Raw genomic sequence first — 25971 nt, forward strand, 5'->3', positions numbered from 1 at the left:
GGCTAAAGGTGCACTTGTAAACTATGTTCTACTGTTCACTGTGATTTAACCTTCAGCCTTTCTCTCATTAGCATGTTTTTAAAAGGAGGCTGAGGAAGGGGGAGAAGAACTTGAGAATAGGAAACAATGGCAATGTTTTGGCACTCAGTACTGGAGGCAGGCAGTGTTTGAGAACTAGAATATGGCCAGTGAGTATGTAGCAATAGCAGACGCTGTTAAATTCATAGAACAAAATTCTGCTAAGAGGCAAGCACAGACTTAGTCCAGAGAACTACATATTTGCTGAACACTTTGGGTGTTTGGATCCAGACATCTCTGATTTCATTTGGTACTACAGAGCAACAGCTACAGAAGACAGAAAGAAGCTCACCAGTTTTGTGGGGGCCAGATGTATCTTACAAAGTGCCAAATGCCTTCAGCTTCCCCTGGAAATCAAGGGAATCCAGGGCCTTGTTATATCAACTTCTTTAAAAACTCTTGGTTTGTATTAGGAAGAATCATAGTAAGCCTATCATTAACAAATAATTAAATGTTTCCTTTGTTTCTGAGGAAGGACTTGGGGAAAGGAGCAAGTAATGGCATGCAGAGAAGGTTCCCTTAACTGTATCATAATGTGGCAACAGCACTATTTCATTATATTCTTTAATTTTGTTTGAGAGTCTTTCTTTCCCAGCTTTAAAAATAAAAACCAACTTGTCTTTATTTCAGATGAGTCTCTTGAGTAATTTCAGACCAGTTGAGCCAGAATGAATTTTGTGTGGCTTTTTTCTCTTTTTTTTCTAATGTGAACTTCTCCAGCAGGAACACATTTGAGATCCGAAAGCAAGTTTTACTCATGAGATGAGCCAAATTTATGTCTAAACTCGCTAGAAGGGCTCTGCTGCTAAGATTTATTTTTTTTTTACATAAGAATTTGTAATTTTATTGGAATGCTTGCAGTCTTTCCGAACATTTTTCCCAAAACTTTGCTTTCTGCCCCAGGAATCATGGTACCTTTGTTTAATTCTGTCAGAGTTACTAAAAGAGCTTACTTCTCTCTTTCCCCCCATCCCTTCCCCGCCCCCCCCCCCCCCCCCCGCTTACATTTTACTGTTGATGTAATCTGTGCATGCTTAGTTTGTGAAGTACAATATAAGTATACTCACTTTCTTTTTTTCTTAATGAACCTGTCATTCTTTATAGTTGACTCCATTGATGTATGTATTATTAGTAGAATATAGCACGAAGTTTGGAGGAGCCTACAGAAATGCCACTTTTGCATATGTTAGCCGAATTAACTGAAAATCTTCAAAGTTGTTATGGTGAGTGTACACTGGACAGCTGAAACTTAATATGTGCTAGAGATGGGATTTTACAACCTGCTTTTCCTTTGCCATTCTAAATATATTAAAATGGTCTCTTATGTCCCTCCAGTGATCATACTGTTGTATTATCAAAAGTAATAGAAAGTTAATTCAAAATGGCACTAGAATTTATGTTGGTAGGGTGAGCAAATACCAAGTTCCAACCCAGGTGCAGTGGAAGCTGATGGTCTAAATGGATGGTCACCTCCCACCATACAACACTTTGAGCCTTTTGTTCAGACCACCACTACCCAGTGGCATCCTTTTGTAGTCATCTGTATACACAAAGTGATGATCACTGAGATGAGTCCACCGGAAGGCAGGCTCCTGGGTGAAAGGCTGAAAGCAGAGGCTCTGTAAATATAGGCTTTGATCGTGACAGAACAAGAAATTGGCTTCAAACCTAACAGTTTTGCTTTAATTGTCGTACCGGAATACTTCGTTTGCCGGCGTGGTCTGGTTTTTAGACAAATGTATGCTGCCCTCTAGTGCTGATGCTCTCGGCCTGGAGCTGCCTGAAGGAAGGGAAACCGGTGACATGGGTCTGCTTGGGCGAGGAGTGGCTTTTTGCCACGGCTAGTCCAGTTTGGGGTATTTGGTCGTTAACAGAAGGCAATTAAGCTCTTGTGATATTAGTTTAGAGATGAAGGATATTTAACAGATGTAACCTTACTTGCACTGGATATTTACTGTAATTTATTCTGCCTTTACTACTTTTACTTAGACCATGTAAGAGAGTGTGAGATATGAAGCAGTGTTTTTAAAGACTAATATCTTATCCAAAGATATTCCATATGTCTAAATTTAAACATCAGTTCACTCACAATATCTGGCGTGCTGATGCTCTCTGTGCACTTGGTTTTCTTTTAGGTATCTGACTACACAATGAATGTGACTGAGTAATTTTTTTAAATTGCTTTAAAATTTCAATATATCCAGCAAGAAATACTTCAGCCTAAAGTCAACATTAATCCTATCTATTACATTATTTGAGAGTGGGAAAATGATAAAGGTGCACTGAAGAGACAAAAGCATTTGGGGTTTTTGCATTGTGATTTTTGCTTCATTTTCTCTAGAGATGTTTGTCAATCCCCCGCCCCCACAACATATTTCTCTGGTGATGGCTACAATAAGCATGGAAAGATTAAAAAAAATCCCAAGTCTAGAACATTAAATTGTAACAATGATACCCAGAGGAGTACAGAACTGGTTAATGATTTAAAGTATTGTGCCCTAATGCTTCTATTTTAGCCAACAGTAGAGAATCTGTAGACGGCACATGCCCAGATCAAAGCTGATCATGTCAATGTCATTCAAGGAGGGAGAGATACCTTCCTTTCCCCCTTCTCTCCCCCTACTCTTTTTTTAAACAAAGTATGACATCTGAGGAACAGTGTGTTGATTGTTCCACTGCCAGGATACGCATAATGGAAACATTAGCTCCAAGATAACTTTTAATCTGTCAGCCTAATGGCTCCTTAATGTGTAGAGGGCTTTAAATGTATGTCAGCCAGGGCTGTATAAAGTAATATAGTTTGTGGCCTGAATGGATCTAGATGACTCCACACCATGACACAATATGGTTTATTATTAAGTATCAGCTCATCAGCTTATTCCCACGGTCTTGGACAAGCTTCTCCATGTTCCAGTAACAGATTATGTGAGAAAAAGCTTGCAGTGCATTTTTTTCTTTTACTTTTTTCTTTTTTTCTCTTCCCTTCCAAACTACAAGTTTCATCCCCAGCTGCACTGGAAGCCCTGAAGTGTATTTACAGCAGGCTGCACTTTATCACACATCAGCTTGACTGCTAGTTTACACTGAGCATTTATGCAGCTCCCTTGGCCCAGGATGCAAACTTCACATCTTTGTATTCCTATCACCTTCACTGCAAATTTTTCCAACATCCTCTCCCTGTTGACTGCTTTCCTTCCCCTCCCCTAGTCTCACTTCCCCACATACTCCCCCTTTTCTCCCCCTCTCCCTACAAACAGGCCAGTGAGACTTGACATGTCACAGTACTTGTCTGTGCAGGATACTTGCAGTAATTCACTGTCTTAGTTTGCCTACTCAGATTCCTCTCACCTCTATCTTAGGTGTGAAATCCCAACGTCATTGCTATAAAATGGATACAGATTTGATTTTGTGCCTTTTGGTAATTTCTTTCAATCAGGAAGACCACTTTGTGCCCCATGCTGTAGGAAGTCCAGAGGAAAATGTTGCCACTCTCTGGCATCCCTGTGCAGTGAGCAGAGCTAAGAGGTTACCTTCCTTTGGTGTTGTTACCCACAGAGGGAGGGGAGAATCGGGATCAGCAGTTTGCTGCTGAAGCAATGTCTTCCTTCTCCAGGAAACCTGCAATGGATCACATTCCCCAGTGCATGAGGACCTCTTTGAGAGTATTTGGGGACCACTCTGTGACTGTTGTGGCCCTAGTGTCAGAATTCTGCTTAGCCACAGAGTTCTGCCCTCCATTTTCTCAAGCACAACCTAACCCCATTAAGCACAAATACTTTCTGGGGAATTTGTGTTCCTTTCTGCTCATATTTAATGTTTCTATTCTCTTTAAAATAAGTAAGTATAAAAAAAAATAAGGGGAGTTAACATTTGTGCATTTGTTATTTGAACATGTGAGTATTTTATGATACTATTTTAGGGATTTTTGTGTACTTTTGGTTTATAGCTATGATATTTTAGGTCTTTATAAAATAACTCTTCTACAGTATTCGGCATTTACCTCCTTATCTGTTGTATGATTCTCTTTCTGTTGCTCCTTCTGCTCTAATTTAAGGAGCCTAGATCCTGTGTCTTGAGTCCAAGGTGGAGCATTCTGGAAACTGCAGTTGCAACAAACAGATAGATCCTGTCATATTAGCAAGAACAGCTGCAGCTCTTCTGTTCTTTGCTTGTGCCACATTGCAGTTTTCGAGCTTGAGCTTCCCCACAATGTCTGTGGTTTCTTTCAGAGTGAAAGTCTGAGTGGTCCTCAAGAGGAAATGGCCTCAGATTGTGCCAAGAAAAGTTTAGGCTGGCTGTTAGGAAGAATTTCTTCACTGAGGGCATAGGGATGGCTTGTCCAAAGGGATGGTGAAGTTCTCAGCCCTGAAGGTATTTGAGAGTTGTATAGATGTAGTGCTTAGGGATATGGTTTTGTAAAGGACTTGTCGGTGTTAGGCTCATGACTGGTCTTTTCCAATCTAGGCAATTCTGTGGTTACATACTTGGCTGCTTTTGGGAGGATGTAGTGACACAGATCCTTTACACCTTGTGATCTCAAATTCCTGTGTCAGAGATTTCATAGGCTGGATCACATTCAGTAGAAACAATTGTTCTGTTCCACCAAAAGTCACTATGAAGTGCAAAGAATTCTGTGTATAAATTCAGGATTAAATTTGGTCCATTGTGCAGAACATGGACCAACAAAATAACTCAACAAGCATTCTTTTTTTCACTTTTGGCTCTAACAGATCTCCAAAGGTAAAGGATGTCCTGATTCTAATTGCTCAAACTATTGTTCTTGTTTATAAAAATATATTTCTACATAAACAAGTATGAAGGCATAACTATAAATTGATAACGTCTGCAAGTTAAAGCAGAAGACTGAGTGACTTAGCCACTCAGCATTTTGGGGGAGGAAACAAATGCTCTTGTTCGGTTTTATTTTGGGTTTTTTGGTATTTTTAAAGTATCTCTGAGGTTACAACCACAACACACTAGAACTAAAAGGGCACTGTTTGGATCCAAGTGAACCTTGTTTATTGTTTGGGGTTTTTTTTCCTGTTACTGTTAGATATTTAGCATCTCTCTGCTCCTTTCACTCATTCCAGGCTCCCCCCCTCACTTGCTGTGAAGCTTCCCATGTATCTGCACTCCCTGAGCTGACTTGTATGAATGTCGGGCTAATGTTTTTGTGGGTTTTGTTTCATTTGGTGGATAAATTTTGATACTTTTCACAACATTCAGTTGTTTGAATGTTATTAATGGTGAATATAAAGAAGACAGCTCAGGTAAAATTAGATGGAGTGAATTTTTTAATTTTTTTTTCTTTTAACTTAAATGACAGTGAGAAGATACATAGCTTAATTATCTGCATTTAGGAGGAAAAACAACCTATGCGCTACTGAAGGTGAGAGATAGGGCTCCTAATTTCCTGAAAATCTCTGGTACTTACTTTCTCGTGGAAAGTCAAAGTGGAATTGGAAGCAAGTTGTCAACTATACAATTTGATAAATTTTTAGAATTTCCATGAAGATAAATATAAAATGAAAAATTATTAAGCTCCTGTACAAAAGATTTTTTTAAAATTTTAAGCCAGCTTTACCAATCTCTTAGATGAAAAGATTTTGAAGAGTTTTAAATTAGTTCAACTATATTTGCCTCAGTCAGTAGCACTGCAGGCTTGAAACTGTAGATAAGTATTTATTCTCCTCTAAATGTTGTAGATAGGGAATTATTTTCCTTTAAAGGAAGTTTATATTAATATTTAAGGGAATTTTGCAACTTCTGTTCATTAGTTTTAGAATATGCCCAAGTGCCTATGAAAAAAAAATATAATGATATTGATATTTCATTTTGAAGGGTCTCAAAACAATTTACAGGTTCTTCGTGTAACCACACTGAAATGCATCCAGCTTCTTTGTGGAACATGGCAGCTGTTTAATAGCCCATAGCAAAACTATACAACAGCAGGTTGTAGAAAAAGAGATGAATAGGGATCAAATACAAATTGTCAGTGGAGGATTTAGGTACTGTACTCAAATTAAAGTTAGATGAAGTGGAATTCTGCTAGACTATTGAGTCTCTGTATGAAGTGCAACACTCTCTGACCACAGCTCCTAGTATGAGGACCTATGTTTAGCTCATGCAAAAGATGGGCAGAGGGCTGTATGCTGAAATGTAATCCCTTATGTGTACTGTAAAACAATGTAACAAACTAATTTAATTGTGAATACTTTACTCTTTGCATTTGTGGAGGGGTTTATTAAAAACATTTGATGTTAAAATGAGTGCCTTGAGGGGGATCTTGGGCAGATGTGTCAATAGGTTTTAATGAGGGTAGCTAAGTGTTGGCTTGACTGCTTAGTTTTAGTAATCCCTATTTAAAGGAAACTACACTCTACTGCAGAAGGCAGTTTCACTAGCAGCTGCCCCAGCTGTGATAGCAGAGGTGGGTTTTCTAAATAGATCCAGAGCTTTATTTGCAAGGGGAGAAAAGAAGACAACATGATGCTGCCAGACAACAATTCCCTTAGGTCACCGTTGGCCTGAGCTGAATTTTGACCTTTGACTGAGGCTGTGTAATGTATAGGTATAGCACATCCCACTGCAACATGTTTTACCATTTTCCATACTTGCACCTGAAGAGTTTCAAATAGGAAAGTATATGGAGGTCCCACTGCACCATAGCTCTCTGCAGTACATGCCCAGTTTAAAAGGAGCAAACATGACTTGAGCAATTTTTCATGTGCTTTAGTATGCATGTATTTATTTATTTATTTATTTGAATAATTGGGGTTTCCTTCAGCTAAGGAAAAGCTGGTGTTGCTGACATTACAATGTGTTTGTGAAGAAAGACTGATACCACAACACATGCAAGCAACTGCAAGGTCGTTACTTACCCAGCATAATTAGAACATCCATTCTGAAAGGGAAAAACATTTAAAAGATAAAGAGTAAATTTAAAAATTATTCTTCCCCATGCATTTTTTTCATAATTATAGTTTTAACAGCCTGTGGTGATGGTAGAAGCAGCTACTTAAGAAAAATTAGAAGCCTCATTCGGGAAAGATGATCCCTCAAGAGACCTTGTGTTGTCATTTCATAAGAACCACAAGCAGAAACCTCATTCAGGATGCTGTGTGTTGTTTTGATGTATAGGGGGTATGCATAGCTTATTATGGCCAATGCTAGATATTTTAATTAAAAAGTACAACAACCACAAACCTATTGTTTTGCCCTTATACATTCCCTTGTCTGTTTGCAAAACCACAAGCATACTTCCACTCCTGAACTGCAAGGAATGAATACTATAACACATAGGCAGCAGAGAAGAAATAGGTTTCTTAAATTCACATGCGACATGTCTTAGCGTTGAGATTCTCATTGCAGCACAAAAGCTTTCTGTAGTTTCCCAAGTTTTCTGTGGTTGCCAAAGGGAGGTGGGAAATGGAGAGGAAAAATGAAACGAAAGAAAGAAAGTAAAAAACCAAAATGAAACTAAACAAAACCCAATCACCACATTTAACATATTAGCAAGATGATTGTTTTGCAAATAACCTTCATGATAAGTAAAGTCTCATGACAACAATTTCAACTGTGCTTTTATCAAGACTCTCTGAGTGGTGCGTGTAATATGCCTGGCAATCAAATCACAGCTGTGTGCCTGGGCAGGGAAAATCTCTGCGGAGACAACACTTCCTTAATTTAAACAATTGTAGGCTGCAGGAGTTCAAAAATTTCAGCTGACTTTAACTGTCACTAGCCCAAGCACCTTTATCCCCAGGCGAGCAGCAGCAGCTGGATTTCATTTCCTGCTGCCAGACTGTCGGACATCTTTGCTGAACATCCCATGAACTGAGCGCCTTTACTTTAAGGATTTTATTCAAGGTGACAGCTCCTCACACTTTAGCGTTCAGATCACCTCAAGTAGCTGAGATATCAGTGAAAATGAGAGCACTTCTCCAGCAAACTCCAAATTTAGATTGACTGAGGTTATCCTTAGGCCTCTAGACCCAGCCTCCATGACAGCACAGGCCTGCCAGTAACTTTAAAACTACAGTGGAGTTTGTAATGATGTCTGGGGAGAAATATTCTGCCCGAGCAGTGGAGGATACTATAAGCAATAGGAAATGATGTCAGATTTAGTTAGGGATGGAGACAGTGCTAGAATATACTTGGCATAATATGGCACCGGTATCTCTGTCAGCATCTCTGTTTTCTGTCACCGCACACAATCCCGGGCCTGTCTGTAGCCCTGACAGTGTCTTTTCAGATCAGGTTATTGCCAACTCACAGACTGGCTCAGTGCAGCACCATACAGCCCTCTTTGTTTGAAGTCTGCCCTTTTGTCATTAATGCACTTGATGTCTATTTAAATCTGACGGTGAATGCAGTATCTGTTTTCCTGTCAAGAGATCATTGACAATATTAATACCTCATGTCCTTGCCTCATTTTCTAAGCACTGACACCTAGCTACAGTCTCCAGCATTCATCAAACAGCACTCTCTCACCAGCATCTCTATAAACAGTCTTGCTTCCAGTCCTTAAGAAATGCGGCAGACCTCAAACAAGACTTTTATCAATGCCAGTGAAAAAGGAGTCTGAAGAATGCCATTAATAAACTGTTCATATCCTTTACATTTAGAGCTCTAAATGGCCTTGTTACCAACCTAATGCCTGCTGCAGTTTAACTTGGAATATCATCTGTTCAGGGGGAAAAACCTTGCTTTTCATTAGATACTCATTTAGGAATGATAATCTCATCCTTTGAAGGTGGAAACAGCTCCACTGGTGAAATTATTGAAATTGAAAATATTGAAGAAAGCTCCATGGAGGGGAAAGAGATCAGGCACTGCACCATACAGTCCCCATTTGTGTTATTCTAAAGAGCAATGTACTTTTCACAACAAATGACAGGCCTATCAATTTACTTATTTTTCCCCATAGAAATGTGTAAATATGTTGATGTCTTAGAAGAAAAGAGCAGCATGGGTTAACATTAATCTTGCACAGACATTCCCTTCTATGGCTTTATTGATTATCTATCTGGTTTATGTTATACTACAAAAATAGGTACAGAATATAAAAGCTTGCATACTTAATTCATATGGCAGGTGGGCATAGTGTTTGCTCTGTGAGTCCTGGAAAGCTAAAATGGCAGTGAATTGAGGTACCTGCTCCTCCCCCATCTTTGCCCTTTATGTGAAGACAGTGTTTGTCTCCTTTGGGCTAGGTTATGTTTGCCCATGTAGGAGTGAGTTAGGTACTTCAGTGACTGCTTTGCTAAGACACTCCCAAGGTAGAGGAGACCCTTTCACCTTCCTTCTGTGCATGGGAGATGACTTTTATTTGACTACACATGCCTGAGGGAACAAAGAACAACTCTGCTAGTAAAATTTAGCATCTTTGAAGATGTTCACAGGTGGGATATGACTGTGAACTTACGCTTTCACATACCACTTAGTACCACCAGAGGGGATGCTTTTGAATAAGCTTGTGAGATCTGTGGATATGTGTCTCACCCACAGCAGTTAGGACTTCCTCAGGCATCTTGCTGCCTATACCCACTGAGAATAATGTGCCTTATTCTCCAGAAGCAGTGTTCTGGCTGATTTTTTTAAGCATTCTCTATGTACCAATATTTAACATAATTTATAATTGCATCTTGCTCATGGGATGTTATTTGGAGAGCTACCCTGGAAACATTTTTACTAAATGTTTATTTGTATGCCTGGGAAAAATACTGAAATCTGGAGGGCTAATCATTAGAAAGTCCCAAGTTCTAGCCCATGTCTGTTGATGACTTTCTGTGTGGGTTTCAGCTGGTCACTTCAGTTCTCTGCCACTACAAAGCAGGGATGGCTTTGGTGCTTGTAGAGTGATTTTGTGAAGGTTTGAAAAGTTTTTCCTGCATCCACTGTAACTGTAGCTTTTTCTGCTTCTTACTGTGTGGTTTTAGTCATCAGGAAAATCCTGTATACATGTATCAGGGAGATTACAGAGAGTTCAAAAATGTAACTTCAACCCAGACTTTCTAATTTTTAAAAGCAAGGGAGAAGTACTGTGATTTAAAATGTGTATGATGTGTCAGTGTGTTGTCATTCAATTTTTGAAGGTACTTGTGGGTGTATGTTTAACAGGATAGGTGGTGCAAGTATTTGAAGATGTTTTCTCAGTGGATTCAAAACTGACAATTGAAATGGCAATAGTGAATATTTCTTTTGCAGGACAAGAGAAAACTATTCCCTTCCCTCCTTTTAACGTCTCTGGTTATGTGCTTTATTTGTGTATTATGCCACTGCTGACCTAATTACCATTAATTTCCTTTTTCTTGTAGGCATTTTGGGGAAATGTCGCTACATTTACTACGGAAAACATTCTGAGGGCAACAGATTCATCCGAGATGACCAGCTATAAAATGCAGTGTTGTTTTGTATCTCTTCAATCCCTCCACATAAGAAGCACAAATTGCATCTGAATTTTAAGCACGTAACTAAAGTCCTCTAGTGCCTTCTGCTGACTTTGCCAAGCCTGTCAAGATCATCCTTCTATCTTAGTCTGAATAGTCACATAGAGATTGACATGATTGCCTTTAAGCAGGTCCCATCCACCAGTGTGACAGACAGCTGCAGCCGAGCACCCAGCCTGACAGGAGGAGCACCGTGATGGATTGCCTGGTCCAATTGCTGCTCGCAGAAGAGCAGGGGTCACACCTGGGGCTTCAGTGAGCATGCTCCATCGGTCGGCGCCTTAGCAAAAGCAGCGCGTTTATCTCCAGCTTGCCTGTTGAGTGAAAGTGGCTGGTGATATCAAAGTGTTTATAAAAGAGAGAGGCTATAATTTCAGATGAAAAGCCCTTATTTTTTGCCCTGTGAATTAAGTGCTTGTGTTTCTATCATCTCATATATGCTTTCACAAATCCTTTAACAGTGCAGGGGTTTTTTTGTTCTGTTTGGTGTGACTCCCTTACACCCCCACCCCACGATGAGCCTAGATGGGTTACTTTTTCTTTCAACAAGGGTAAAAATGATCTCCTAAAAATATTTCACCCATGCAAAGTACTATCACTTTGTATAGTTGTTTAGATGCAAAGAATTTAAGCAATTTTGGAGACAAAATTTGCTAATTCTTACATTACATCTCATCATTTACTAACTCTGACCTTCAGAAAAATGATAAATTTTTAGTAGTGATGCAACTTAACTGTATATACTTAGAAGAAGCTCTCAGCTGTGATATTGACAGTGTGTATTTTTCCTGCTTTATTGCACAAGATACTTTTTTAATTGTACAGAGGTTAAATATAAAATTAAGAGCTTGAATTTAGGAAAAAAAACTAAAACCCTATTTAAAAGGAATGGTGTAAAAGAAAATTGCTACCAGATGGATATGATTACTCAGAGGGGGGAAATAGTCAATAAAATTAACTAGGAGAATTAACATCTTTACTAATATGGAGATGAGTTCTAATTTATCCTGTTTGATGTCTACATAAGAAAAGGCTATTGTCAAATTTTCAGTGGAAAAAAATTAAACTGCCTGCCTATTTCTTGCTTTTCTGATGAACCAATTGGACATATTTAGAATCATGAACTCGTTACTGGAAAAAAAAATCCTAGTACTTCATGCATGTATTGTGTTAAGTACTGCTGGATACAGTGAGATTGGCCAAGAAATACACAACAATTCTGACTTCTGATCTATTCCAAACCTGGGTGTATTTGTCCCAGTTGAGAGCCATCACTGTCTGGCTGTTCTTGAATTGTCTGAACTTAGTTTGTGGTCTTAAGTCACTTTCCTGGTTGGGGGGGTTGGGGGTGGTGGTGGTGGAAAGTCAGTTTTTAGAAGTTGCCTACTTTGGGGAGCTATTAGCAGCTAGAGTTGCAGGTGGAAGTGAATGTCGAAGTCAATCATGAAATCAGGCTTGACCGATGAAAAAGAGTGAGATACTGACAGGGTGACAAAGGAAAGCTTACTGCTGGTGAATCTTTTAGGCCTTAGTAAATGGAAGCCTTCACTCACTCTGAAAGTCTATAATAAATCTTTAACAGATACTCAAAATCTGTGATGAACATAAAACTATCCAGTTATGACTACCTGTGGTTCAAACTGAGCACTGAACTATTTGCCATACCATCTGGTGTCTAGAAAGGATATTTGGCCACTTGTAATGCCGCTGCTAATGTCACACATGGCTACAAATGAAACATCAATTCACATTAGAAGTTCTAGGAGATACAAGATAAAGCAAAACTTCATACCTTTTTTCTAAATTAAAACTATCATTAGAAATATTAAAGGCACATGCCTTCTCTACTGGTTCCCAAAACAGCAGTCCTTGTTTGTTCCTATCATGTCTGTTTTGATACCTCCACACATTTTGGCCATGGCATATTATAGGCAGAAGGGTTCCGAAGAGAGGTGTTTAGAATAACCTAATGTCACTTTCAGTCTTGTTGCATATATGTTCTTGTCTTTATAAAGGCTTTAACCCTGCCTCAAACAATAAACAGCACTTGCAAACTGACCGCATGATGTTTCCTTCTTTATTTTTGCTTGTTTACTTTTCCTATTGTCAAAACCATTTGTATCATTTTCAGGAGTGTTTTCTTCCCAGCAAAGCTTTGGAGGCAAAAATATTTTTGGAATGAGATGTAATCAAAGTCTTTTCCATTTTGGTGTTTGTTTTTATTTGGGGGATTATATACCTATAGTTAAATATGATACATTCTTAATTGAAATTTGCTCAAAGGAAATTTATACTAAATGTCACTGATTCTGGAAAAATCAGAGGATAATATATGAACAATTATTTTCTATTCCTAACAAATATTAGAATATCATTTCAAAACAAGCATCGATATTTATTATTGTTTAATTAGCATCACTCATTTTTAATTTGCAAAGCATTTTGTTTTCAGATGTCTTCTGCTGAAGATCTTTTTAAAGACATGGAAAACTTTTCAAACCTGGGGCTGCTATCGATACCTGTTTCTTTCCTCACTGGGAACTGTACCTTAATTTCTTAACTGAACCAAGTATCATTTAGAATGAAAGTTGGTGTCAAGTAATCTGAGAGTCTACGCTCTCTTGCTTTACTCCGCTTTCTCTCTATATGGCACATCTTTCCCTTTCAAGTCTAACTAGACTTATTTAAAATAAAACATGTGCTTACCAAGCTATAAGGATTTGAAAATGCCTATCTTCCCAAGGAACCACTGTGTTCTTAGTTCTTTGTGTTGTTACAAGAAGACTTTTTGACAGGTATATTTCTTGATGGTTAACAAGATATGGGATCCAAAGTATGTTTCAATAATTAATCTCCAAATACTATAAATGTTTTTGAAACATCTAAACTTCAGGGCTATGTTCAGCCTTGTGATGACCAGTAGTTTGGCTTTTGGCAGACATCATAAGTCTTCACAAGTGAAGACTAGGTGAATGGTTTTACTAGGAGCTGCCTGTAGTAGCTATGCTTAATGTATTCCTAACTTTATGTAGTGAAAATGTCAATGCCTAACCTTGTAATTAAAAGGTTAGATAAATGACTTTCAGTGAAAATCCTGCCGTTATGGATACACAGACCAAACTTTAGAGCAGACTGGCTCTAATTGCATGTGTAACACGTGTAAAAGATTTATGGTATCACTGAAAATATGTTACCACCAAAACTGCTTTTTTTCTCCTTTCTTAAGGCTGAGTTTCAGAATACTTATTCTGGTATTCCTTTACTCAAACTGTGAGTCCCTTTGGAAGGCTGTTATGCATCTCCCTATTTAATATTTGTTTTTTTGAGCAGAACGTTACTTGATTGCTGAATGTTCAGTTCTTGTGTCTTCACTGCAGATGAAAAATCACTGTATGTTGCTCCCATTTAAGTCAGAACAAAAAAAGAAACAACCTTGTCTGTGCTTTTGAAAATTCTCTCTGTAATTACAGGGTTCACTTACTGCCAGTGGATGTATTAATATTTTTTTATTCCTGCCAGCAATATGAGTATGTTGGGAAACATTTACCCCCAGTAGAACTTCGCTAGACGCAGCTTTTGTGGTGAGGTTCTGAATCAGCCCATTTTATACTGACTCACACTGAGTCTTACCACATATTTCTTCTTTATGTGGTGTGATAGTTGGCATGTGTCTTTGCTTGCTCAGTTTGGGAAAGTTTATTCCTTTTATTCTTTGTACAACTGTCTGTCTTTCCGCTTTGTTAAATGGTTGGCATATGTGAAAGAAAGAGATGAAGTTCAGCTTTACGGAGGTGTAACCTTATAGCCAAGACTGAGACTCAATGTTTGACACTTAGATTTCTAAGTATCCATTTGCAGGCTCAGCCTGGGGAGTATGACAGCGAATCAGGTGATATGAAGTCAGGAGTCTTGCATGGCTTGCTAGCTGTTGTCCTCTGTTCCTAAAGATCTCTAGCTGCATTCTTGTCTGCCTCAATTGCCATGTCATTGCTCTGCAAGCAAGTGATGGCATGAAATAGGTAAGTGCTCCCCTTTTGTTTTTAAAGTGATATTTCTGCTTCACTCCCTGTAGTGTAACAATTGAAATACATAGTTTGCTTTTTCAGTGTTTTTATATGTACACCTGCTAACCATTACATCTCACTGTCTAGTCTTTTTCTGCTATTTAGTTAAAAATTGTTTTCTGCATTCCTTTCTACTTGTAGTAGCAAGAATAAAACAAAGCACACAAGATATGATTCTGAGAAAACAAGTCTAAATATGTTCCTGCTGGACTGTGCCTATGCTATCAACTCTGTCACAATTGAGTGTAGTTATGAACAAACACATCTAAATGGTTTGAAAGACCAAGATGCCTTCTGCTTTGGAGCCTTCTTTAGAACTGGTCATTGACTGTGAACAACTGATAAAGCCTTTGATTTCCTGATGCCACCCTATGACTTTAGGGGACTTGAGAATGTTGTCTTACCTAAAATGAGTTAATGCTTATTTTACTTCTAATATCCAAATAACCTACCAAGATCTTTGATTAAATGAGATTTAGGCCCACAAAAATGGCTTCTTCCAATAATTTACAACCTGTTCTTGCAAAGTCTTAAGAGCATTTTCTTTGATGTTTGTTATCTGAGAATACTCAGGATATACTTAGTACACCTACTTCATGGAAGATGGCTGAATTAATATATTTTCCATATACAGTACTAAAGCAGCTGAATCTTTCTGAAAGTTACCTTTTAGGTTAGGTGACTCTGATGGACTTGCCTCTGGTGGTGTTGTCAACCTGAAGCTGACCCTTTCTTGGAGTTGCTGACAATTAGATTAAGTTTTCAGATCAGGATTTTCACAAGCCTTCAAGGAGCAGATATTTTTAAGGACAAACTAAGTTGTGGTCTTGGCACATTCACAAAATATCATCATCATTTCAGCATCCTTAGCATTTTAAGGGAACAGCATCTTGGAAAATATGTTTATTTCTAGCTTAGTTGTGTTCATAGGTTTCAATGCAAAATAGATTTCACATTATCACATTCCATGCAATGTTTGGGCTGTGAGAGCAAGTTCTGAAATATGTTCAAAACATCTCACACAAGTTTAAAATTTCTTGCAAATATTTTGCATCCTGTTTGAAAGTTTTGCTGCCAATTCAAATATGAAGGTGTAAGCTCAAGGGGGTCTTTAAATCTCATTTTATCTTATTCTAGAAGATTTATAGCAAATCGCCTCACTTCTCAACAATTCCATGGATCCTCTTAGAACAGAAATACATCCTTCTGGTATTTTAGTTTTATAGTAAAACAAATATAATTCTATTTGAAAATGTGAATATTAAGTTTTAATCCAGTATTGTATTTGGAAACAAAGAGGATCTTCACAGATTTCTTCAAATCATACTCTGGAGAAAATCAGAGGCAGAAAAGTACAGCTTCAGAAATTCTGCTGTACATTTAACAGAGAAAATCAAATAAAGAATACCAAGTAACTGAAGTTGTTATCACCTGCATAATTTCTATCTGTAATTGCCCTTCTACTTTTAAACTGACACTATTTTTGCAATTGAGTGTTTAAGATTCAATACAGGGAAAACAAAAAATGGAGATTTCTGAAGACAATCTGCTTATTCATTTTATAGGCTTCTCTGGTTTTATAAGACCTTTGGAACAATGTGTGCACTCAATTATCTAGCATTCGGTATATCTACCAAGTAAGCAGACAGTTGTGGACTTCAGGGAATTTTGAAACACGCTTGCTGTTCAACCTTAACAATTTTCTTTTACCTAGGAATTGTTTTCAGAAAATCCTATATAATGAAATTTCTGTTTAAGTTGATAGCTGTAAATGAGGGCACAGTTGCTTCATTTCCTTTTGACAATAAGCCAAATTCATCCCTAGTGGAACTCCATTGATTTAACTCTACTTGAGCTAAGCTACACTGGGGATGAATTTGGCCCAGCTTGAGATTTTTTTTTTATTCATATTTTCTTTAATTTCCTTTAGCTTACTAGTCAATTTAGGACTGCTCAGAGGATTACAATGCAAGAGAGGGGAAAAGCAAAACTTCTCCGCTCTAGAGTCATTTCCTTTTTAATACCCTACTGATTTAACCATGAGTTGTAATGTGTTTCAAGTAGCCAAATTTCAACATCAATTTTGGAAGAGAGTTCACTGTACTTTGAGTCTCCTTCCTTGGCTACTTCCCAAACCACCAAATCACCACCTAGTATACAATGCACATATTATGTAAGGCAGTGGAAATGTCAGTGCACTGGGAAATTATTAGGGTAAACTACAGTTATCAACTGGTGCCTGATATGGTTAGCTTGAGCTTCACTGATTACTCACCTCCTTGGCCATTACTTCAGAGAAAGGTGGAGCTGCAAGATCTCAACATCTGTTATGCCTATCTTTCCCCCAGCTACTGCTTGCTGTACTTAGGGTTTCTAAGAGTCTTAGGTGAGTTTCCTCCATGCGGTGTTCATGATAGTATTTTATTTATTTGTTTGTTTGTTTATTTATTTTTGGGTTTTGCTTTCTGTGGGTTCATACTTTACTCAAACCGTAAATCACTGTGTTGAGTAAGGGGTTAGCAAACCTGGCCTGAGTGTCAGGCCTCCAGCAATTCTCTCAAACCAGGGTAGTTCTGGGTTTCATTATGAAAGGTTTGCACAGCTCTAGCTAAGCCCTCATTTTCCACTTTCAGATAAATGCTTTTTCAGCTGTATTTATGAGGCTTAAGAGTGAAAAAAACCTACTGGCTGTTAATGATAGTCACAAGTTTGTATCATAAGCACATTCTGAGTCTTATCCTCTTTCCATTCATGTCAGTGGTAAAACTTTCAACATCAGTGGCAGTATGAGCAAAAATCACAAAATGTAGGAATGCACACCTGTTTAAAAGGAATAAAAGTAAAAGTCTGTCTTGAACTAAAAAAGCCAGAGATAGGATCACTTGAACCTTCATTTTGCACCAAGAGGTATTTAGTGGCTATATAGAATCTGTCATGTTTCAGCTTCATGCTGAAATGGTTTGCATTATCTTGTAGGGCATCAAAATACAAATTAAAAAAAAATAAATAAAAAAAGACTGTGATATGAAGAATGAGTGTCTATCACCCATGATAAGAAAGAAGCCCAGATTCATTAGCTTTGAAGCAGCTACTAGCTGATAAGTTTCTGGAGCTTTGTTATATACCAAAGTGGAAATTAATATTATCTTGCAGAATTTCACTCTATTCCAAAAGTAATTATATTTAAACAGTTATTGAGGTCTGATGAGTGTGATTTATGGTTTTTTCTCAGATCAAAACACAAAGGATTTAGTCAATAAAGCATTCTGCTACATTCTCCATTTGGGTTTCAGTGCTTGGTGAGTTCACATTTTACCTAACTGGAACACCAGCTTGGAAATCTGGACAAATGCTCTAGACCTGCAAACTTGGCTAATGAATGTTTTACAGGAAGGTAAGAAAAGTATGCTTCAGGTCTATGAGTGGTTTACTTTAAAAAGATACTAAAATAAAAACATATATCCTAGTTTCTTTATTGGAATAATACAGCTAGTGTGAATTTACCTGAGAGGATACTGAGACTTAATTACCTGAAACAGTCCCAGCTCTTTTGCAATAACATACAAAAAGAATTTTGATCTTATATTGTTTTGATTTTGTACAAAATGCTGTATTTAAATTTAGGCTACTTTTAATGCGAAATTTCATCTGTTGCTGGTTGGTTACCTCCCCTCATTTCCACATGGAAGAAAGGTAGCATCATGAAAGGTTGGGGTTTCTTGTTGATTCTTAACTAACCATAGCTGGCCCTTCCCACTTTTCTATCTGCTGCTCTCTGATTACCTAATTATATGAAATGCTAAAGTAAACTTTTGTCTGTGTGCACTGATAGTTCTGGTTATATGATTTTATGATTTGTTTAGTATTCTTTCATTTAGTTTTCTGTGCAGCAAATACAAAGGTGACTGAGGAAGCATTAGCTTTTAAACTAGCTTACTTGGAGTTTAATACAGTTAATGAATTTTTAAGTTTGGAGTTGTAGTCTTTCATCTAGCACTGAAATAAATGGTGAAACAGTGCCTCAGGATAAACCAAAACAAAAATGCATGATGTGTTGGATACCCAGAAAATGCTGGGCACAATGCTGAGGACTGGAATGCTCATCCATCCAAACGGTTACTGCATTTTACTTGAATTTTTAGCCCTTTACAATGTCTCAGGTTACCTTCTGCTAAATAAGCATCTTTCACCTGAGCCCAGTTTTCTCCACAGTCAGATGTGAATAAGCAGAATGCTTCCCTTAAAAGGCCATCCATCCCTCTATAACCCCAAGGACTAGCAGGGAAATGGACATATATGCTATATTTTCTAAAACCAAGATTTAGCTACCTGTCTGTACATACATGCAAGCTCACCTGCTATCGTTGCATATCTCTTCTTACGTTTTTAAAAATAAGCTTAGCCAGGAGCCCAAATAATTATTTTAAGAACACTTTTTAAGTCTGTTAGTCAAATGCAGCTGAGGCATGGCCAGTTGAAGCGGGCAAAGAGAGCCCCAGAGTAAAATTACACAGTGTTTAACTGTGTGAAACATAGCTGGCTGCCCATACACAGTCACAAATAACTCTAGGAGAATTTGAAGAAGTCAGACTGCCCAGGGAAAAGGAAGAAAAATGTCTATTTATTATATCAATTAAACCCTAAGGGAAAATGTCATAATCAAGGAGTCCAGAGTTGCAGGCTTTTTTATACATTTATTTATATATTTATTTTCTTTTGAAAGACAAAGAATCCCAATTTGATCTTAAAAATGACATGTATTTATTTTAAATGAATGATAATGATACAAGACTGCTCTTTCCTTTTTCGGAATTGTATTTCCAACTCCTGGAGTCCTGCCCTGAGACCCCTTAGTGTCCATTAGCAGATCCATTTTCTACCCTTAAACTATGTATTCTTATCAAAATGTTAATTCTTCCAAGCCTTGAAAAAAAAAATCACTCTGATATGCTGTGTATTTTATATGCCAAATTATTCCACTTTAATGGAAAAACAACAGAAATGTTAAGGAATTCATGTGTATCTGAGTTGTGCACATCAATCTTCTAAGGCAGCACATAACAAAGGTCAGAAATAGCCTAGCGCTGTGTTTTGTGTAGCTCATCATTCTATGAGAAAATGTGCCCAAGTTCCTCCTAAAACATTGTTTTCAAGCATGCTTACTACTGAATATATTTCTAAATGACAAGGTTTGTTTGTCTGTATTTTGATATGTTTAGGGGAAACTCAGGCTGACAGTTAGAGGAGGCAGGAAGAGGGAGCCACAACAAGTTCCTCCAAAACACAAAATGTCATCTCTTCCCTAGCTAGGATACAGAAGCATCCTGATGAAAAAAGAGCAGACATTTAAAAGTTTCTGACATGTGTCACAGATGCAGCCATTGAGCCACTGTTCCTGATGTAGCTCGAAATGACAGCATCCAAGCCATTGGAACTGGCTGCGGGACATTCAAAGTTTGGTGTGTGTCGCATTTAATCCTTGTCATGGCACATCTAGAGAATAAAAAAGACAAATGGACACAGGCAGTAGTGATAGTTCAAAAAACTTAAAATAAAGCTTCCCGGTCTAATTGATATTATCAAGCTGTGCTAACATTTACCAGCCACCAAGTAGACAGACAGGAGGTCAGCACCCTTTTTCTATGCAATTTTCCCCCAAGTCAGAAGGATAAGTCTTTCAAGCTTTCTTTAAGGGTGACCCAAATACACAAACTGTTTACTCAGAAATAGCACTGACTTGCCAAAGATACTCCTCAATAATCAAAACATATAAAGACAAAAAGGTTTCAACCACTGATGAAGCAGTTTGTTGTACACAATTCATGCTACTTATTTACTCTAGCTTAGGATCCAGCCAATACTGATGATTATTGTACCAAAAAGTTGATAATGTATTGATTGTACTACCTCTGGATATTTACAACCTTGATTTCTGATTATAGCCTTGTAATGTTGAGGTGCAGTCAGCATGCAGTTACATTCTTTCACAGTTATCACGTTGGCGTCTTCTTTCAAGTAGTGCATCTTTAATGCTGGCCCACAAAATTTGTGTAAATAAAACTGATTGTCTACAGTGGGCCAAAGACTGCATCTCAGATCACTTCAATCAAGAGCTTCACGTTGAGGTTTCCAGAGAACTTAGGATCTGCAGCCATTAGCTTGTCATTGATTGCAGGGGTAAGTGCCTGTTCCTCATCTAACTTTGGTTTAATATAGGCGATTCTTCTACATGTAGCAGCCTGAATATACATACTTCAGTCTTAGCTTTTTCCAAATATAATCAGCTTCTGTTAATGTGAATTCTGTGACAGGCTGAATGAAAGTTTAATCTTTTGTATTAAGAAGTCAGGGGTATCTGCAAATATGTTAGTGTGGTTTCTGCTTAAATCTTTTGGCTACCCTGGGCATAGTGATAAATCAAGCACGGGTTTAACAGTCCTTCCTTCTGTATGTTAAAACAGACTTGGACAACACTCACAATATGGTGGTAGAAAGGAAGACTCAGTGAAGGAATGTGTTTAATATACACATTTTTCTAGAGTTTTATTATTTATTCTTTTAGGACATTGCTCAGAAAGGATTCTGCATTGTTTTGTTGTCTGAAGTTCAAACATATTTTGTAAACAGTCTTTTTTATCTTTATCTACATATGTTATAAACAGTCTTTTTTATCTTTATCTTCTCAAGCCATAGCAGAGCCCAAAGCTTGAAAACACTGTTAAAAAATAAATAAATAAATAAAAGATGGGTATATTTCTGTCCTTGGTCAGAAATATGAAAATAATGTATCCCAAAATACATAATTTTTTTCTATTCTACTCTCATAAAACACAGCTTTAGGATAAGTCAAATTAGGGGGCTTAGATGCAAACTCTAGATTTTGTTATATTCTCCCTTTTAACAACCTTAATATTAGCTACACTGACATTCAAATTTGGTTGGTGTGGTTGCCTTCTGTGAGAAATGGATGCTCAGAGATGAATGTCTCGATTTCACATAACTTCTTATGCCTTGGAGGGTATGTTCATGAGGTATTTGCCTGATGAACCTCCTCTTGTGTCTAAATTAGAGAATGGTGAGATTTCTTCAGTAGGGAGGCTGCAGAGGAACAAAGCAGGTAGCTGCTCACTTGCCCACAGAGACTCTGGGCAGGGCAGAGTCTGTACCAGTGATAGGAAAACAGTTTATCTTGAAGGTCTGCCTGTTCTGCATGTTACAAGCAGATTGGAGCTCCCATGGAACATAAGGCTTGGCTCCAAATTTTTTCCTCCTGGAAGACCTGCAGTTGAGGTCTGCAGGAATAGTGGAGCAAAACCCACATGGTGTATCTTTCTTAATAGCACCTCTCAGGGGACATAAACCTTGGTCATGTTTCAGCTGTGTCTGACTCAGTATGAATGTAAATCAGCACTGTTCTGTGACAAGTCAGGTTGTATCTTGAGGGGCAAACCACACCCCTTTTCCCTTATTTATGGTAGCAGAGAATGCCATTTGAAAATGTTTTGCCAGGGCTGTGGACCGTTTCTGGGTTGTGGCAATTGATGCTCAAAAGGCTTGGAATGGGACATTTGTGGTGTAAACTGAGATGGCAGATACTTTGGTATCTGTTCGGTGATATCGTAAAGTCCTCCTCTGAAGATGCTTGAATCATGGAAATGTTGTGGCTGTACATCTACCTCCTCCAACAAAAACTTTTGTATGTATTATGTTCATACATACAATGGAATTAGAAAGTAACAACAAAAAATTAAACTAGTAAGAAGAGGCATAGGTAATTCCTCATTCTTTTACAGCAGCAGAACAATGAGCAGTATAAAAACTCATAGTGGATGGAAAAATACTTTTTTGAAACAGTTTTTATGATGTTGGTGGCTTTAGTTGACAATCTCCATAAATCATGTACAAGTGTTCAGTGATCTTCGGTGTAACTGTTCCATGGGCCAGAGTCAAGATTGTAGCAGAAAGCCCACTCTTAAGTTTGTTTCTTCACTGTGTATCACCTTCCTGTTGAAGACAGGTTGTGGTTGTTCTTTCCCTCTGTGATAAATGAACTATCATCTCAAACTAGACTAAAGTGCAGAAGAGAGACTCCAAATGATCCTGTTGGATTCTATCCTCTTATTTTTGGTCATTGCAGGCCATGTTTGCATACTTGACAGCAGTGTAAATTCATTATTTCTCTCTGCAACAGGAGTTCAGTTTTCTGACAGGTAGTTCCAGAGGATTTATGTTACCTAAGGATTTCCCGTTTCCCTTAATGGGACTTACCCTGAACTGCACAGTATATTGGTGGCACAGCAGAGGAAGGTAGGTCAAAAGACCTCTAGAGAGGAATATTTATTTTAAATATTTCTCTTCTGCTATAATAACTCTCTTAGCATCATATGCATTATGGAATGCCTGATTGAGTAAATTTGCTGCATTGTAAAACAAAGCCATAATTATCATTATTAAGTGTAATTAACTGTATATCTAATCACTGGGGGGAAAAAAAAGGAAAAAGACAAATATAGCATGAAAATACATAATTACTGGTCCATTTGTATTGTCCTTGTTAAATACACACACACTAAACAATTTGATTCAAGGCATTCAAATATCTTGCTCTTTGCTTATCCTATGCTGATTACAAAGACCCAATCTTTTCTAGACACATTTTTGTCTCAGTAACGTTTTTTAATGCAACCTATGGAAAGGAATGAAAACAAACCCCCCAAAAATTTTGAATGCCTCTCCATAATGTTTACCTTTTCCAAGACTTGTATTTTCTAGTACTAATTTTATTAATTCACAGATTCACAAATTGCTTCTTTCTTAAGTCCAACCTAAATCTATCCTGCTCCAGTTTCAAACCACTGCCCCTTGTCCTGTCACTACAAGCCCTTATAAACAGTCCTTCCCCAGCCTTCTTGTGGGTCATCTTCAGATACAAAAATGAAACTGTAAGGTCTCCCCAGAGACTTCTCTTCCACAGGCTGAACAGCCCCGATTCTTTCACCCTGTTTTCATAGGAGACGTGCTCCAGCCCTCTGATCATCTCTGTGGCGCTCCTGGAACAGTTCCAGCAGGTCTACATCCCTCTTGTCTTGGGGGTCCCATAGCTGGACACAGCACTGCAAGTGAGGTCTCACCAGAGTATAGTGGCAGAATCATGGAATTGTCAGAGTTGGAAGGGACCTCAAGGATCATTTAGTTCCAACCCCCTGCCATGGGCTGGGATACCTCACACTACAGCAGGTTGCTCAGAGCCACATCCAGCCTGGCCTTAAAAACCTCCGGGGATGGGGCTTGTACCACCTCCCTCGGCAACCTGTTCCAGTGTCTCACCACTCTCATGGTGAAAAACTTCTTCCTAACATCCAATCTGAATCTACCCATTCCTATTTTTTTCCATTCCCCCTAGTCCTATCATTACCTGACACCCTAAAACAGCCCTCCCCAGCTTTCTTGTAGGCCCTCTTAAGATACTGGAAGGCCACAATTGGGTCTCCTCTGAGCCTTCTCTTCTCCAGTCTGAACAGCCTCAACTCCCTCAATCTGTCCTCATAGGTGAGGTGCTCCAGCCCTCTGATTGTCCTCATGGCCCTTCTCTGCACACCTTCCAGCACCTCCAGATCCTTCCTGTAATAGGGGCTCCAGAACTGGATGCAGTACTCCAGGTGGGGTCTCACCAGAGCAGAGCAGAGGGGAAGAATCACCTCCCACAACCTGCTGGCTATGTTTCTCTTGCTGCAGCCCAGGATGTGATTTGCTTTCTGGGCTGCATGTGCACACTGCTAGCTCATGTTGTGCTTCTCATCCACCAGCACCCCCAAGTCCTTTTCTTCAGGGCTGCTCTCAAGCCAGTCACTGCCCAGCCCATATTGGTGCCTGGGATTGCCCCGACCCAGATGCAGGACCTTGCATTTGGTCTTGTTGAACCTCATGAGGTTGTCATGGGCCCACGTCTCCAGCCTGTCTTTCCTCCAGCGTGTCTGCTGCACCACACAGCTTGGTGTCATCAGCAGACTTGCTGAGGGTGCACTCAATGCCACTGTCCATGTCACCAAACAAGACTGGTCCCAGTACTGATCCCTGAGGGACTCCACTTGTCACTGGCCTCCACTTAGACATGGACCCACTGACAGCCACCCTTTGGGTGTGGCCCTCAAGCCAGTTCTGTATCCACTGAATGGTCCATCCATCAAACCCATACTGCACCAGCTTGGAGATCAGGATGTTGTGCAGGACAGTGTTGAAGGATTTGGTCAGGTCCAGGTAAATGACATCAGTTGCTCGGCCTTCATCTATTAATGTTGTGACCTTGTCATAGAAGGCCACCAGGCTTATCAGGCAGGATTTGCTCTTGGTGAAGCCATGCTGATTGTGCCCAATCACTTCTTTGTTATTCTTCTGCCTCAGCAGTGCCTCCAGGAGGATCTGCTCCATGATCTTACCAGGCACAGAGGTAAGACTGACTGGCCTATAGTTCCATGGGTTATCCCTCTTTCCCTTCTTGAAAATGGGAGTTATGTTTTCCCTTTTCCAGTCAGTGGGGACTTCCCCAGATTGCCACGACTTTTGGAATGTGATGGAGCGTGGTCATTGGAGGTTTTCAGGAGGAGACTTGGTGGGATGCTTGGTGCCATGGGTTAGTTGTTTAGGTGGGATGGATTGGTTGATGGGTAGGACTCCATGATCTTGAAGGTCTCTTCCAACCTGGGTTATTCTATTTCTATTCTATTTCTGTTTCTAACAACCTCATCTGCCAGTTCCCTCAGCACCTGTGAGCGTATCACCTTTCTTGATCTGCTGGTCATGCTTCTTTTGATGCAGCCTAGGGTGCAATTATGCATTTTATTTGCAGAATCAAAACCTCAGCTATTCAAGACTTCCAATCTAGTTCAACAGATAATCCTACTTTGCTAGAGAAGGGAAAGGAAAATAATTATATGCTACACAGCAATAAGTCACAATATTGTCAACCAGATTCCATATGTTAATGGAGCAGCTGTAACTGGACTGGAGTTAATAGTTTTACTGGACTGGTGAGGACCCTTGATACCAGCGCTGGTTGTCTGGTATTGAAAGTTTTAGTAGCCTTCAGAATGTCAGTATTAGAAAAAACTTTCTCCTTTAAGCCTCACAAATTAAAACAGGCCAAAGTCTAAAAGACTTCCTAAAACTAGATAAAATGAACCAGATCATTTCTTCATTTGGAAAGTAAGCATTTTTGTCTGCATTGATTAAAGAGTCTGAATTCAATGAGGTTTTTTGGGGAAATGAGCTAATTAATGAAAAAAGATTTCAGGATTTGGCACCTTTGTAGGAATGTCACATACTTAATGGGATTATTGACCAGGGTAAGATGCTGCAGGACCTCAACATAGACAGTTTAC

At 38.8% G+C, this 25971-nt stretch overlaps 1 protein-coding gene across 1 annotated transcript in view; it reads left to right on the forward strand.

The window, feature by feature from the left end:
• Positions 1 to 11053, forward strand: part of LRMDA (leucine rich melanocyte differentiation associated) — a 642594-nt gene extending 631541 nt beyond the window's left edge. The window contains exon 7 of the mRNA XM_009897634.2: positions 10398 to 11053. Coding sequence (XP_009895936.1) covers positions 10398 to 10477 — 80 coding nt within the window. The 3' untranslated portion in view covers positions 10478 to 11053. The remainder of the gene's footprint in view (positions 1 to 10397) is intronic.
• The last annotated feature ends 14918 nt before the right edge of the window (positions 11054 to 25971 follow it).

The sequence above is a fragment of the Dryobates pubescens genome, chromosome 8 (genome assembly GCF_014839835.1).
Source record: "Dryobates pubescens isolate bDryPub1 chromosome 8, bDryPub1.pri, whole genome shotgun sequence".
In the NCBI taxonomy this organism is placed as follows: Eukaryota; Metazoa; Chordata; class Aves; order Piciformes; family Picidae; genus Dryobates; species Dryobates pubescens.